The sequence below is a fragment of the Papio anubis genome, chromosome 11, assembly GCF_008728515.1.
Source record: "Papio anubis isolate 15944 chromosome 11, Panubis1.0, whole genome shotgun sequence".
Classification (NCBI taxonomy): Eukaryota; Metazoa; Chordata; class Mammalia; order Primates; family Cercopithecidae; genus Papio; species Papio anubis.
The window spans coordinates 19,836,422-19,848,689 of record NC_044986.1 but is presented as its reverse complement, the minus strand read 5'-3'; the positions used below and the strand labels follow the sequence as shown (position 1 = coordinate 19,848,689).

Genomic DNA, 12,268 nt, shown 5'->3' with positions numbered 1-12,268 from the left:
ACAGAGCTCTGCGTGTGGTGGTGTTTCCACTTTTGTTTAACTCCTTTTATGAAAAATTTCTCCTTCGATTATCACACCAATTTGAAAGAAGATGTATGGTTTTCATAATAAATTCGAAATAAATCAAGCAATGGGATAGGAAAAAAGAGGAAGATAAATGAACATGAATCCAGAACCTACTGTGTTCCAGGCACTTTCACATGTATCATCTCAAAAATATATCTTCAGAAATATATCATCACACAAAAGTGATTCAAGACAGGCTCAGAGAGGTTAAGTGACTTGCCTAAGATCACACAGCAAGTAAATGGCTTTTCTGCTGGCTCTGCCTGATGTCAACCCAGACTCTTGCTAGCACCCTACAGAGCTAGCATGCAAATGTGCTTAGGGAAGATGGCAATGCCTGGAAGTGTCTAGAAGTACATTTTAGAGAGGTGCTCAGAGGTCTGCCTTCCTCAAAAGTAAAAAGGCTTTTGAAACTATCGCAGTATACTCTATTCAGAAAGCCAACAAATCTAGACAGAAACAGACACCCAAATCTCAAGATCCCTGCTCTCTTTCAGGGTTTCTATCACACAAAAGGGAAGGGGGTAGCTTTCCAACATGCAAAACATATGCCGAATTTTATGCAAAAATGTTTAATAAATCAATGGTGCCCTTAGAACAAGAAGCATCACACGGCCCAGGTGCTGGCTGTTTGTGAGGCTGGAGATCCAAGGAGGCCGACTTGTGTTTCCATAGAGCTGATTATGGGATGGCAGAGATGGGCGGGGGTGAAAAACGCTCCTCCATAGACAACCAGTGAACAGAGGAAATTTAAAATGTGAGAGGGAAGATTGAAGCCACACTGAAAGATTAAAGAAAGAAGTGCAAATGGGCAGGTCAATGGTTTTGAGGTGTTTCATTCACACTGGGCTGTGCCACATTTGGAGGCTGCAAGTCGTACTGCATCAATGGCTCTTGTCTTTCCAAACTTCGTAGATCACAGGAGTCCGAACCACTAATGACTTAAAGCTAGGGGTCCTTATGGAAAGCGGGAGGCATCTCTGAATTTGGAGTCCATGGCTTGGCCGTGAGTTGTAGCCAAGAGAGGGATTTCTGTCTGTCTTTATTCATTTATTTTTCCTAAAAGACGGAGTCTGACTCTGTCACCCAGGCTGGAATGTAGTGACATGATCATAGCTTAGAGTAACCTCCAACTCCTGGACTCAAGCAATCCTCTTGCCTCACCTTGTCCTGCTTGGGACAGCTAGGAGTTTGAGCAGCTAGGACTACAGATGTGCACCACCACACCTAGCTAATTTTTAATTTTGTGACATAGAGATGGGGTCTTGCTATGTTGCCCAGGCTGGTCTCAAATTCCTGGCCTCAAACTATCCTTCTGCCTCAGCCTTCAAAGGGCTGGGCCTACTATCTTTTGATCAAACGTGGCTGCCCACTGTCCCTCCCCGCTGCTGCCTCGAACCTAGCCCAAGCCCATGCCATCTCCCGCCTCACCTGCTGAGGTAGCCCCCTCCCAGCTCTGTCTGTTTCCACTCCTGCCTCCTGTTAAATCCATCCTCCCATCTAGTTGCACTTATCTTATAAAAACTTCATCAGAGGCCGAGTGCAGTGGCTCATGCCTGTAATCTCAGCACTTTGGGAGGCCAAGGCGGGCAGATCACCTGAGGTCAGGAGTTTGAGACCAGTCTGACAAACATGGAAAAACCCCGTCTCTACTAAAAGTACAAAATTAGCCAGGCGTGGTGGCGCATGCCTGTAATCCCAGCTACCGATGCTTACTCTGCACCACGTCCTGAGTGAGGACATAAAAACTGGACATGACTGTGACATGGTCCCCTGCCTTATGAAGAACAGCACATGAGTGATGAGGGCACAAAATGAGGCTGGAAAAGTAAGCAGAGGTCACATCAAGCAGCGTCTCTATAAGAAATGGATATTTTATTCAAAGTGCAAAGGAGGCCGGGCATGGTGGCTCATGCCCATAATCCCAGCACTTTGGGAGGCTGAGGTGGCTGGATCACCTAAGGTCAAGAGTTTGAGACCAGCCTGGCCAACATGGTGAAACCCTATCTCTACTAAAAATACAAAAATTAGCCAGGTGTGGTGGCACGCACCTGTAGTCCTAGCTACTCGAGAGACTGAGGCACGAGAATCACTTGAATCTGGGAGGCAGAGGTTGCAGTCAGCCGAGATCATGCCATTGCACTCCAGCCTGGGCAACAAGAGCAAAACTCCATCTCAAAACAAACAAAAAAAATGAAGTGTAAAGAAAGGGTCTTGAAGAGTTGTAAGCAGGGGTGTGATATAATCTGATGAGGTTTTTTTCTATTTATTTATTTATTTATTTATTTATTTATTTATTGAGACAGAGTTTTGCTCTTGTTGCCCAGGCTGGAATGCAATGGCACAATCTCGGCTCACCACAACCTCCGCCTCCTAGGTTCAAGTGATTCTCCTGCCTCAGCCTCCCGAGTAGCTGGGATTACAGGCATGCGCCACCACCCCCAGCTAATTTTGTATTTTTAGTAGAGACGGAGTTTCTCCATGTTGGTCAGGCTGGTCTCAAACTCCCGACCTCAGGTGATCCGCCCGCCTTGGCCTCCCAAAGTGCTAGGATTGCAGGCATGAGTCACTGCACCCGGCCTCTGATGAGGTTTGTATAAGATAAATGCAACTAGATGGGTGGATGGATTTAAGAAGAGGCAGAAGCGGAAACAGACAGAGCTGGGAGGAGGCTACCTCAGCAGGTGAGGCAGGAGATGGCACGGTCTTGGACTAGGTTGGAGGCAGAAGAAGTGGAAGGTGCTGGAAGGATTTGAGATGCATTCTGGAGGTAGAAACATGCCAATAATTTGGATTTGGGAAGGGGGAGGAAAAGAAGAGCCCAATGATGATTTCCAGGTTTCTGACTTGCAAAGCTGCGTGTGTACTGGAGCCCTTGTCTAAGAGCACAGGAAGTGGCTGTTCAAACCCGCTGGCACTGTTTGAGCACCGACTGTGTGCTGGACACTCAACACCTGCTTCTGGAAAAAAAAAAAAGAGAGAATCAGTATCGCGAGTTTATCCAGACTCATGCTCAGCCTCATAGACAAGCACACTTCGTCTGACCAAGCTGAGGAGTCACATGGAATTCACAATTGTCACAATGTCCTAGGGGATTCCCCCTCCCGCTTCACCAACTCCAACCTGTGCTCACCACCTTATAAGGTTTTTGTAAAAATGAAAACTGACCTGGAATTGACCATGGTGGGACTAAATGTTATTTTCTCCCATAAAATTCACTTACATGATGATGTAAATCATGCCAAATGATCGACTTTTTCTTTTTTCTTTGGCCAACAAGAAGGTTAGCTATAAATTTATAGCTCAGATTAATGACTGTGTAGAGCCGATGGTTACCACAATGGCATTCTGGTTTTCTCCTTGATACTGATTAATTCAACTACACATCCATCCCTGTCTGCCCCATGGATCAGCCTAGCTGTGTTTGTGGCCCCAGCCATCTCTGAATAGACCAAATATTGATCGTGATGTTCATCCAACATCTGGCTGAGCCATTCAGGTTTCCTGAATTGGTTACTTGAGCTAAGGGATGTGGAATGAATTGCCAGCTAATAGTTGGAGTGGGTGCTGTGTGTGCCCATAGGTCCCCTCTTCACAGATGAGGAACCCTTTCTTTCAGCTGCCAGGTGTAAGCTGCAGAGGGCTCTCAGCTGAGGATTACCCTTAACCAAATTATTATTATAACATAATTTGGTTATATAGTATACAGAATAATTTCATCCAGTTATTTTCTGAGGACTGTTCTTAACCAAAGAGAATTGCCCAAAGTCACACCTCTTCCAGGAGGGCAGCTCATATCCAATGGTAGGACCATCCCAGTGCAAAGGTCCAGTCCTCTTGGGTCATCACAGGACAACACTGAGGCCATCCTAGCTCCAGAACTTTCTGTAGGTGGGCCTCTGTTGCAACTGCATTGCAACCTCTTCTTCTTCTGCCCAGTCCTGCTTTCTTCCCTCCCCCATGCGTATGGATCCCAAGACTATTCCCCTGTCAAACTTTCTGCACACAGTCTCAGTGGCTCTATTTCCCAGCAAACCCAACCTAAGATGGTAGTGGCTGCTGTTGCTGGAAGGGCCCTGGAAAGGCATCATTTCTTTAATAAACACTGGGCCCATTGCCACACCTGAAGAGTAACAGTAAGGAAGAAGAGAAAATGAAAACTGGCCAGGAAATGGAAAGTCTTAGCTTTTCAATATATTGTTTTCTTCAATAAGTGCTGAGGTAGCCCTACTCCAGGCCCTGGAGTCCATGCAGTAGAGTGGGAAAAGCAGTTGGCTTGAAGTCAGAAGACTTCAAATCCTGGCCCTGTTTTAAGCTATGTGCCCTCGGGCAATTTATTACATCTAACCTCTCTGAGCCTCACTTTCTTTAACTGCAAAATGGTTCCAATTACCTTACATGGTAGTTATAAAGACTTGTAGGAGCTCAGGATTGTAACAGCACTTGAAACACAGAAGCTGCTCAATACATATGCTCAAAAACACATTACTTTCACAAATGGGGCATCCTAGTGCCTTCCAGGTTAGAGAATGGGGTGTGCAGTACCGATGAATTCCCAGTAGATATGAATATACTGAACTGTGCTTGGGGCCTCGGAGCAGAGCTGGGAAGGGCTTATGCCCAGTTAACAAGGCATTTCCGTTGCTCCTTCCTCCCAAAAGTGGAAGTTAATGGACCAGTCAGGGCGGCTGTGAGACCACAAGAAAGAGCAGGGACTTCCCTGCAGGATGTCTTCTCTGATCAACGAAGATTTTAGAAATGTATCTGAAGACCAGCCACATGACTGAGCAATTTCATTGTGAAAATGTAACTTCATAAGACTGGAACCTGATCTGTCTTCTTTACTCCCTGGAACGCTGCTGGGCACATAGTAGGTGTTCAGTAAACACTTGTGGATTGAATGACTGAATGATCTTTAGTTCCTCACCCAACAAAAAAGTCTGATGATTTCCAGATGTAGTGTGTGTGCATGCTTTCTAAGTAAATGGTCTGAGGGCAGCATTGTGGCAACAGCCCAGGTGCCCCTTCCATGTCTCAGTGTGCCTCCATTGTTTTCCAGTGTCCCCTGTAGCTGTGCAATGCTTTGGCTGCATCACTTTCTCCCAAAGCAGTGTCTGCAAACCACGACCCTCTTTTTGTAAATACAGCTTTATAGGAACATAATCATGTCCATTATCATAAGTGTCACTTGTGGCTGCTTTTGTGCTACCACTGTGGGATTGAGTAGTTGCAACAGAAAATGACTCTCTGGCCCTTTCAGAAAGTGTCTATTGATCCCATCCTAAAGAGATCAAATTAGACAAGGTTCATCCCCAGAAGGTGGTCATTCCTTCCCTGGGTTGGAGATTAGACTTACTGAGCACCAGGCCCTTTCATCTCTGAGGGGGCTCAGCAAGTCCCATCCCATGGGAAGACTTCACTGATTCCAAAGCCAGGGGGTTTTGCAAAGGTCTGCTCTATGCCCGCCATGGCACTAAACACCTTACCTTTATGCTGCCATCTACGCCTCTCAGTAACGCCACGAAGAAAGAGCTACCTTATCCCTATTTTGTAGATGAGGAAACGAAGGTCCAGAAAGGATAAGTGACTGGCCTGAGGTCACACAGTTGGGGAGGTGGCAGAGCTGGGGCTCAACCCCAGGTCTGTTCTGAGTCTGAGTGCTGCTTTTAGGTGCTTCTCTAGGCTGCCTCCCCTTCCTGAAGGCTTAGCAGGAAGAAGCCTCAAGGTACTTGAGGCAAACAAACATGAAACATGTTTGTTCAGACCCAACAGGTGATTGCTGCATAAAAACAATCCCTCAGTTGGGCATAGTGGCTCACACCTGTGATCCCAGGGCTTTGGGTGGCTAAGGCAGGAGGATCGCTTGATCTCAGGAGTTCAAGACTTGCCTGGGCAACATAGTGAGACCTCCATCTCTACAAAAAATTTCAAAAGTAATTGGGCATGGTGGCAAGTGTCTGTAGTCCCAGCTACTTAGGAGGCTGAGGCAGGAGGATCACTTGAGCCTGGGAGGTTGAGGTTGCAGTGAGTCACAATTTTACCACTGCACTCCAGCCTGGGCAACAGAGTAAGACCCTGTGTCTTAAAACAAAAACAAAAGCAAAAACCAATCCCTTGCCTAGAACATCAAAGGGCGGCTCTCTGGTAAGGGCCTTGTGAAGAAGCCTTTCCTTTTTGTAAAGAATCAGCCAACTAGAGAACCAGAATCTCAAGGTTCCCATGCAGGGCAGGGACTCTCTCCAGTGGTGTGTAACCTAACACGTGAGAAAGTGTCACCCAGGAAACAGAGAGACCAGATTAACTTGATAACATTTGAAACCCCCATCTGGGTGAGCACTAAAGCCTTTGTGTTTGGATTTAAAAACCAGAGATCCCAGGTAGGTTAGTTCCAGCTCCCCAGATAAAGACAGATTACATGATTAGCCAGCCTCTTTTGTCCTTCTAAATTAAAAAAGATTAAGTATATTTTAGAGTATTCTCTCCTTTAAGACCAAATGTAGAAATTTATTTAATTTCACTTTGTCATGATAACAAAACTTTAGGGAAATAAGAGACAATATGTGGAAGGCCTGCAGTTATTACAAAAAGAGCAAAATTGTTCCCTTTTGTTTGAAAATAAAGAGAAGATTACATGTCAGGGAAATTAATCTGATTACAAAGATGAACAGCAAACTCACCAGGTCACTTCCTGTTGACACAGGAAGAAAAGCTTCTGGCTTGTTTTCTGGGAATCTCTCCACAAAGTCAGAAGGTCAGTAATTCACACGAGGCAGTGGAGGGGAAGAGAGACGCCTGAGTCTCCTGAGTGATTTCGTGGTTTGGCTTGCCTGAACATTTCCGTTTTTGTTTTTTACCGTCTGTACAAACACTGTGAAGACTCCAGCAAAGTCCTCATGTGTGCTGCCTCCTTGGCCCTTGCTCCGGGATCAGGTAACCACCAACAAAATCCTCAGCACTGCACAGATATCCTGTTTAACCACCATGTCACCGTGGCCACCATGTCATCATAGCCACCTCCCATCCTCCCGCCCATGAGGATTTCTATTCCATCACCTTGTTTCACTCTTTTTCGTAGAAATCACTAACGAAAATTGACTGTTTACTTTTTCACTCTCTGCCCATCTCCTCCTCAACCAGTTCACACACCTGCCTCCTTCTCCCCACATCGCCAATGCCTGGCTCACAGCAGAGCCTCTGTAAGTATTTGATGAATATTAATGGAGTGTTCATGAATAAGTTGACGTGTGCTTAAAATTTCACAAATGCTTTTAGTTTTTCACATCCAGTTTTTCCTTTCACATTGAGTTGGCTATGCTATCTAAGGCATTCTGGTGATAACTTGTCCAATTGTCACGTGAATAAAGTGGTTATTCATTTGTTCATTCCAGCCAACATAAATTTATTGAGTGCCTATCCAGTTCTGGGCACCTATGCCAAGGATTCAATGGTGATCGAAACAGAGGGCCTGCTCTTCCTGAGGGCCTGCTGTCCTGAGTTTTCAGTCTAATAGCTAAATAAGGAACATAGGAAACAATAGGGACAATGGGGAACAAATATTAATGAAATAGCAATACAGCTGTGACATTACGACCTCGATAAATGCTGTAATGAAGAAATGCATGCAGGGCTTCTGAGGAAGTAATGTTTGGGCTAAAAGATGGAAGATGCATTAACTAGGAGAGTTAACGAAATTAACTTGCTCAAGAGTGAGCAGCGTTCTAGTTAACAGATTTATGGTTGTCATAAGGATTAGGGGAAGGACAGAGTAAGGCTAGAGAAGAACTTTCTAGGAAAAGGGACTACAGCTAGGCGTGGTGGCTCACGCCTGTAATCCTAGTACTTTGGGAGCCGGAGGCGGGTGGATCACCTGAGGTCAGGAGTTTGAGACCAGCCTGGCCAAGATGGCGAAATCCCATTTCTACTAAAAATACAAAAATCAGCCAGGCGTGGTGGCAGGCACCTGTAGTCCCAGCTACTCAGGAGGCTGAGACAGGAGAATCACTTGAACCTGGGAGGCGGAGGTTGCAGTGAGCCAAGATCATGCCACTTCACTCCAGCCTGGATGACAGAGTAAGACTCTGTCTCAAAATAATAATAATAATAATAATAATAATAATAAGAAGAAGAAGAAGAAGAAGAAGAAGAAGAAGAAGAAGAAGAAGAAGAAGAAGAAGAAGAAGAAGAAGAAAAAGAAAAAGAGACTACTAACATGGGCATGTATTATGGTGATCAGGTGGATGGGGATGGTGCAGGGGATGGGGTGGGGGGAGTTGATGGCTGCCTAAAATAGAATGGATAAAAGAAAGTAAGTTTTTTAGGAGGTAAAATGGCAGGACCAGGACTTGGCCAGTCCTTCAAGGCTCGTCTGGTGACTGGGGCATTCTTCCGGGCTCGGACCTGTGAGGCCCTCCCAGGCTGGCAACTTGGCTTTCAGAAGTAGATGCAACCACTGACGCAGTCCTCGTGCCAAACAGGGATAGCAAATGGGGGAAGGGCTGGGCAGGGGGCATGGGTGAGCACGTCCTCCGCTGGCAGCGGCATTTCAAAATCTGGATTTATGACTCAGGTCCGGAGGATTCCTGGAACCCAGGCATAGATTACTGTGGGCAGTCAGTTGTTTACAGGAGATCAAGATCATGCCTATTAAGGAGATCAATTGTGTCCACAAGAACCCACACTTAATAGGTAATTGCTTAACAGAACTCTACCTGCAACCAGCATAACTAAATAAGGAACATAGGAAACAATTGTCCCGAAATATGAACACCATGTTGTTTTTTCCTCCCCTTGATCAAAGAAAGACTCCAATGAAAGGGGAAAAATAATTAAAAAGTAAAAGCCTTATGTAATGAGGTTTAAAAGAAAACTTTTGAAGGCAACAAGCAACTGTGGGCAACACTTCAAAGGGCCCAGAATCAATGTTTGTCAATAGCAGTTTTGCATCCTTTAATTTATCTCTCACGAATATAAAGTGTGATGTTATTAGGAACCCATCCATGCCTTAATTCTGTTTGCGATTTGATGAACCAGAAGTCTATTAACATTCTGTACAAATCGGCACTGGCAGAGGCCTGTGGCACAGGCTTCACCTGATCTTTTATCCTGAGGCTGGGATGCTAGTTACACTGTCAGGCTTTCTGCACGGAACACCCAGCAGCTGCCGTGTGCACCGTGGAGCCGGGGGCTCTTTATGTCAGCTACTTTCTTTGGAGAGTTTCTCCCCAGAAGAGAAACCACCTCATGACTCAGCCCAGCCCCAAAGTTGCCATTTGTTTAATCAAGATAGTTGGTTTGCAAAACATTAAACATTAAACAGTATTTGATGCCTAGTTAATAATTTGCATCCTCTTCATTTGTTCCTGAATCCTTGGAGACTGACATTTTTCCCCCCTAAAGGCATAGACAACAAAAGAAATTTTATTGAGAGCAAAACACAAGTCCTTAAACTACAAAGATGTTTGCCAGGACGTCTGATCTCCATGTTCTGCTGTTAATGGCTCTGGTGGGAAAGACAGCCTGTGGGGTAAGTGTTCTTTTCTAATAACTGTAGTTGAGAGACTCTGAAGTTTACTAGGAGGACCAAGCTAGGCTGGGAGTGATGAGAAACTTCAGAGTGAAAGGCTGGAGTTGCCAAGTTGGAGATGTTCTAACTACAAGAATCAGTGCAGGTCTGTGGCTTGGTTTCTTTTGAACAGCCACTCCCATGGGAACATGTGTCTGACTTGAGCCACCTTGGAGCAGAGACTCGATGAATGCATTCCAGCAAAGGAGACTGGGGCAAGAAAATGTGCCCCAGGGCATGTGCTGTAACCTGTCGTGGATCTCATAGACCCCTTTGAGAAGCCATGGAAAGCTATAAACTCTCTCCCCAGGAAAATATACCTATCTATCGGTGTTGACACACACAGCTTTCCAGCGATTTGGGGCTGACACTACGGTAAGAACCAATGCACTGTGGCCTTAGAGGGGACGCCTGCCGACTGCAAACGATCCTGGAAATGGGTCTGCATAAATCGTTTGGATTTGGGGAGAAGCTTTGTGTTTAGTACTTTGTCTCCTTTTTCCCATGACAGCAGTGGATGAGGCAGAGAGGGTGAGCAGGGGCCCAAGGGAGGTTGCAGTGAGCAGGGAAGGGAAGTCCCATCAGAGAGTGTTGAATGGAGGACTCAGGACCTTAGGGAGCAGATGACTTGTCAAGATGTTAGTTCCTTCTGCGTGCCGTGGTCCAAGAGTGTCTGATGGATCTCTGCGGGCATGTGAAAGAGGGCCTTGCACAGAAATAGAGTCTCCTGGGCGTTCCGTGCTGGTTGTAGTCTGAGGCATGAATGTAGGCTTTGGGGCCAGGGTTTGAATCTCAGCTTTGCCACATTCTAGCTGTGGAATGTTGGGCAAGGAACATAATCTGTCTGAGCCTCAGTGTTGTCTTCTGCAGATCAAGTGCTAACCTCTCATAGATTTGGGGAGGGCTGCAATTAAACAAGGTCATGTATGTGGCTTGCAAATAAATGTGAGCTCTACTCCCTTAAAATGTCAAGAATGAACACAACTTCTCTATAAAAATCAGGGAGTGCTCTGCCTTGTTGGGGAGGGGTGCTAGAAAGCGGGCAGAGGATGAGAACTGAAATAGCAGTCATAACCTCTCTGTCTTATTGAGTACCTTTGCATTTTGTTCCCCATTTCACTCCACAGAGCATTTCCTGAAGGAAGCAGATTAAGTTACAGGTTTTCTGATTAGCATGTTTTTAAAACAATAGCTTCTCCTTTCTTTTCCGTCAACTGTGCTCAGACACCTATCTTAGCTCTGTATTAAGTTGCCAAGTGACTCACTTCTGAAAGGGTTTTCTTTTCAAATCATGACTTGTGTGTGTGTGGTGGCTGCAATTACAAATTGTTGTCAAGCCCCTACATCATTTGATGGCTTGTTGGGTGTCTGAGGCCGAGACACAGCAGAAATACCACAGGTCTAGAGAAAGGCAGGAGAAATCATCGGAGGCCCACATGGGGCCCAGAGAACATACCAGTCGGAAAGAATTAGATCCTAAACTTTGCAGGCAAGGAGAAACGTTGACACAGTCTGTTTGAAGTTCACAAAAGGATAATGGTCCCGAAAAATCCCTTTTTTGCAAACCCTAGTGAATTTTTAGGGTTAGCGATGAAATTATAAGTCAATAATGGATAAAAGAGAAAATATGAGAGTTAGCCTTCAGGCAATGAGCTTAGTCAATTCCAAAGAGAGGATTCGGCGCTTTGGAGTGCTTTCTTACCCCAGATGTGTGCCAGACAGGTGGTCGGGAAGGCGGCTTGTGTCCCACAGGCCGGCACACAGACATCAGGGGAGAGTGGCCAAGTCGTTCAGATGCTTTGGAGAGTTCGGGGCATCATGAGGGGTAAAGAAGCCACATAGCCAGCTGGGCTGGGTGGCCTCTCCAGCCCCACACAGCTAAAAGTCATAACTAACTGCTACCATTTAATGAGGAGTCCTGAGTGCTAGCCCCTGAACTTTCCATGAATTAGTTCATCTCTGGAAGGACCCCAAGAAGTAATTCCTACTATGCCCATTTTACAGAAACGAAGCTGGAAAACTGGGCCAGTCCCAAGTCATATAGCTGATGAGTGGCAGAGCTGAGCTCTAGATTACAGACTGGTTCCCATGTAGCCAGTCTCCTGTCTGGGGCCCTGGGTGAGGATGAGATTTCTTTGGCTCATACAGCTTCAGGGGCATGGCTTTTCCCGTAGGGAAAGGAGGCTCTTAGACCAGGCACATGTTTGCTGGGTGAAGCGTAATGGACTCCACGTGTCTCCGAAACTCCAAAGAAAGGCAGCTGCAAGAATCTGTGGTCACTATTCATTGAAAAGATGCCCAGGTACTCTCCCGTGAATTCAGATCATGTAGCAAATGAGGACTGTTCTTTGGAATCAGCTGTCATGGAGATTTTTATTCTGATATCCACTAGCCCAAGAGATATTGGTCAAAAATCATTGCTGTGAACTCCAGGGCATCATTCATTGTGCCTTCCTGTTCTAGTCGAGATTTGGTTTTTCTAACCTATCATTTTTTAGCACCTGTCCAGCACAGCCTCATATCATTATCCCTGTTTTATGGATAAGATACAAACCCAGAGATGTTAAACTAACTTTCCGGCCAGGATTGGGGCCAGAACTGTCTGACTCCACGTTCATCACAGGAGGCCTGCTAAACTGT

At 45.7% G+C, this 12,268-nt stretch overlaps 1 protein-coding gene across 1 annotated transcript in view; it reads left to right on the top strand.

Moving 5' to 3' along the window:
• Positions 1 to 6,847: 6,847 nt before the first annotated feature.
• The window catches only part of HABP2 (hyaluronan binding protein 2), a 39,216-nt gene continuing 33,795 nt past the window's right edge, over positions 6,848 to 12,268 (top strand). The window contains exons 1-2 of the mRNA XM_009215380.4: positions 6,848 to 6,996; positions 9,463 to 9,589. Of these exons, the coding sequence (XP_009213644.1) occupies positions 9,521 to 9,589 (69 nt within the window). The 5' untranslated portion in view covers positions 6,848 to 6,996; positions 9,463 to 9,520. The remainder of the gene's footprint in view (positions 6,997 to 9,462; positions 9,590 to 12,268) is intronic.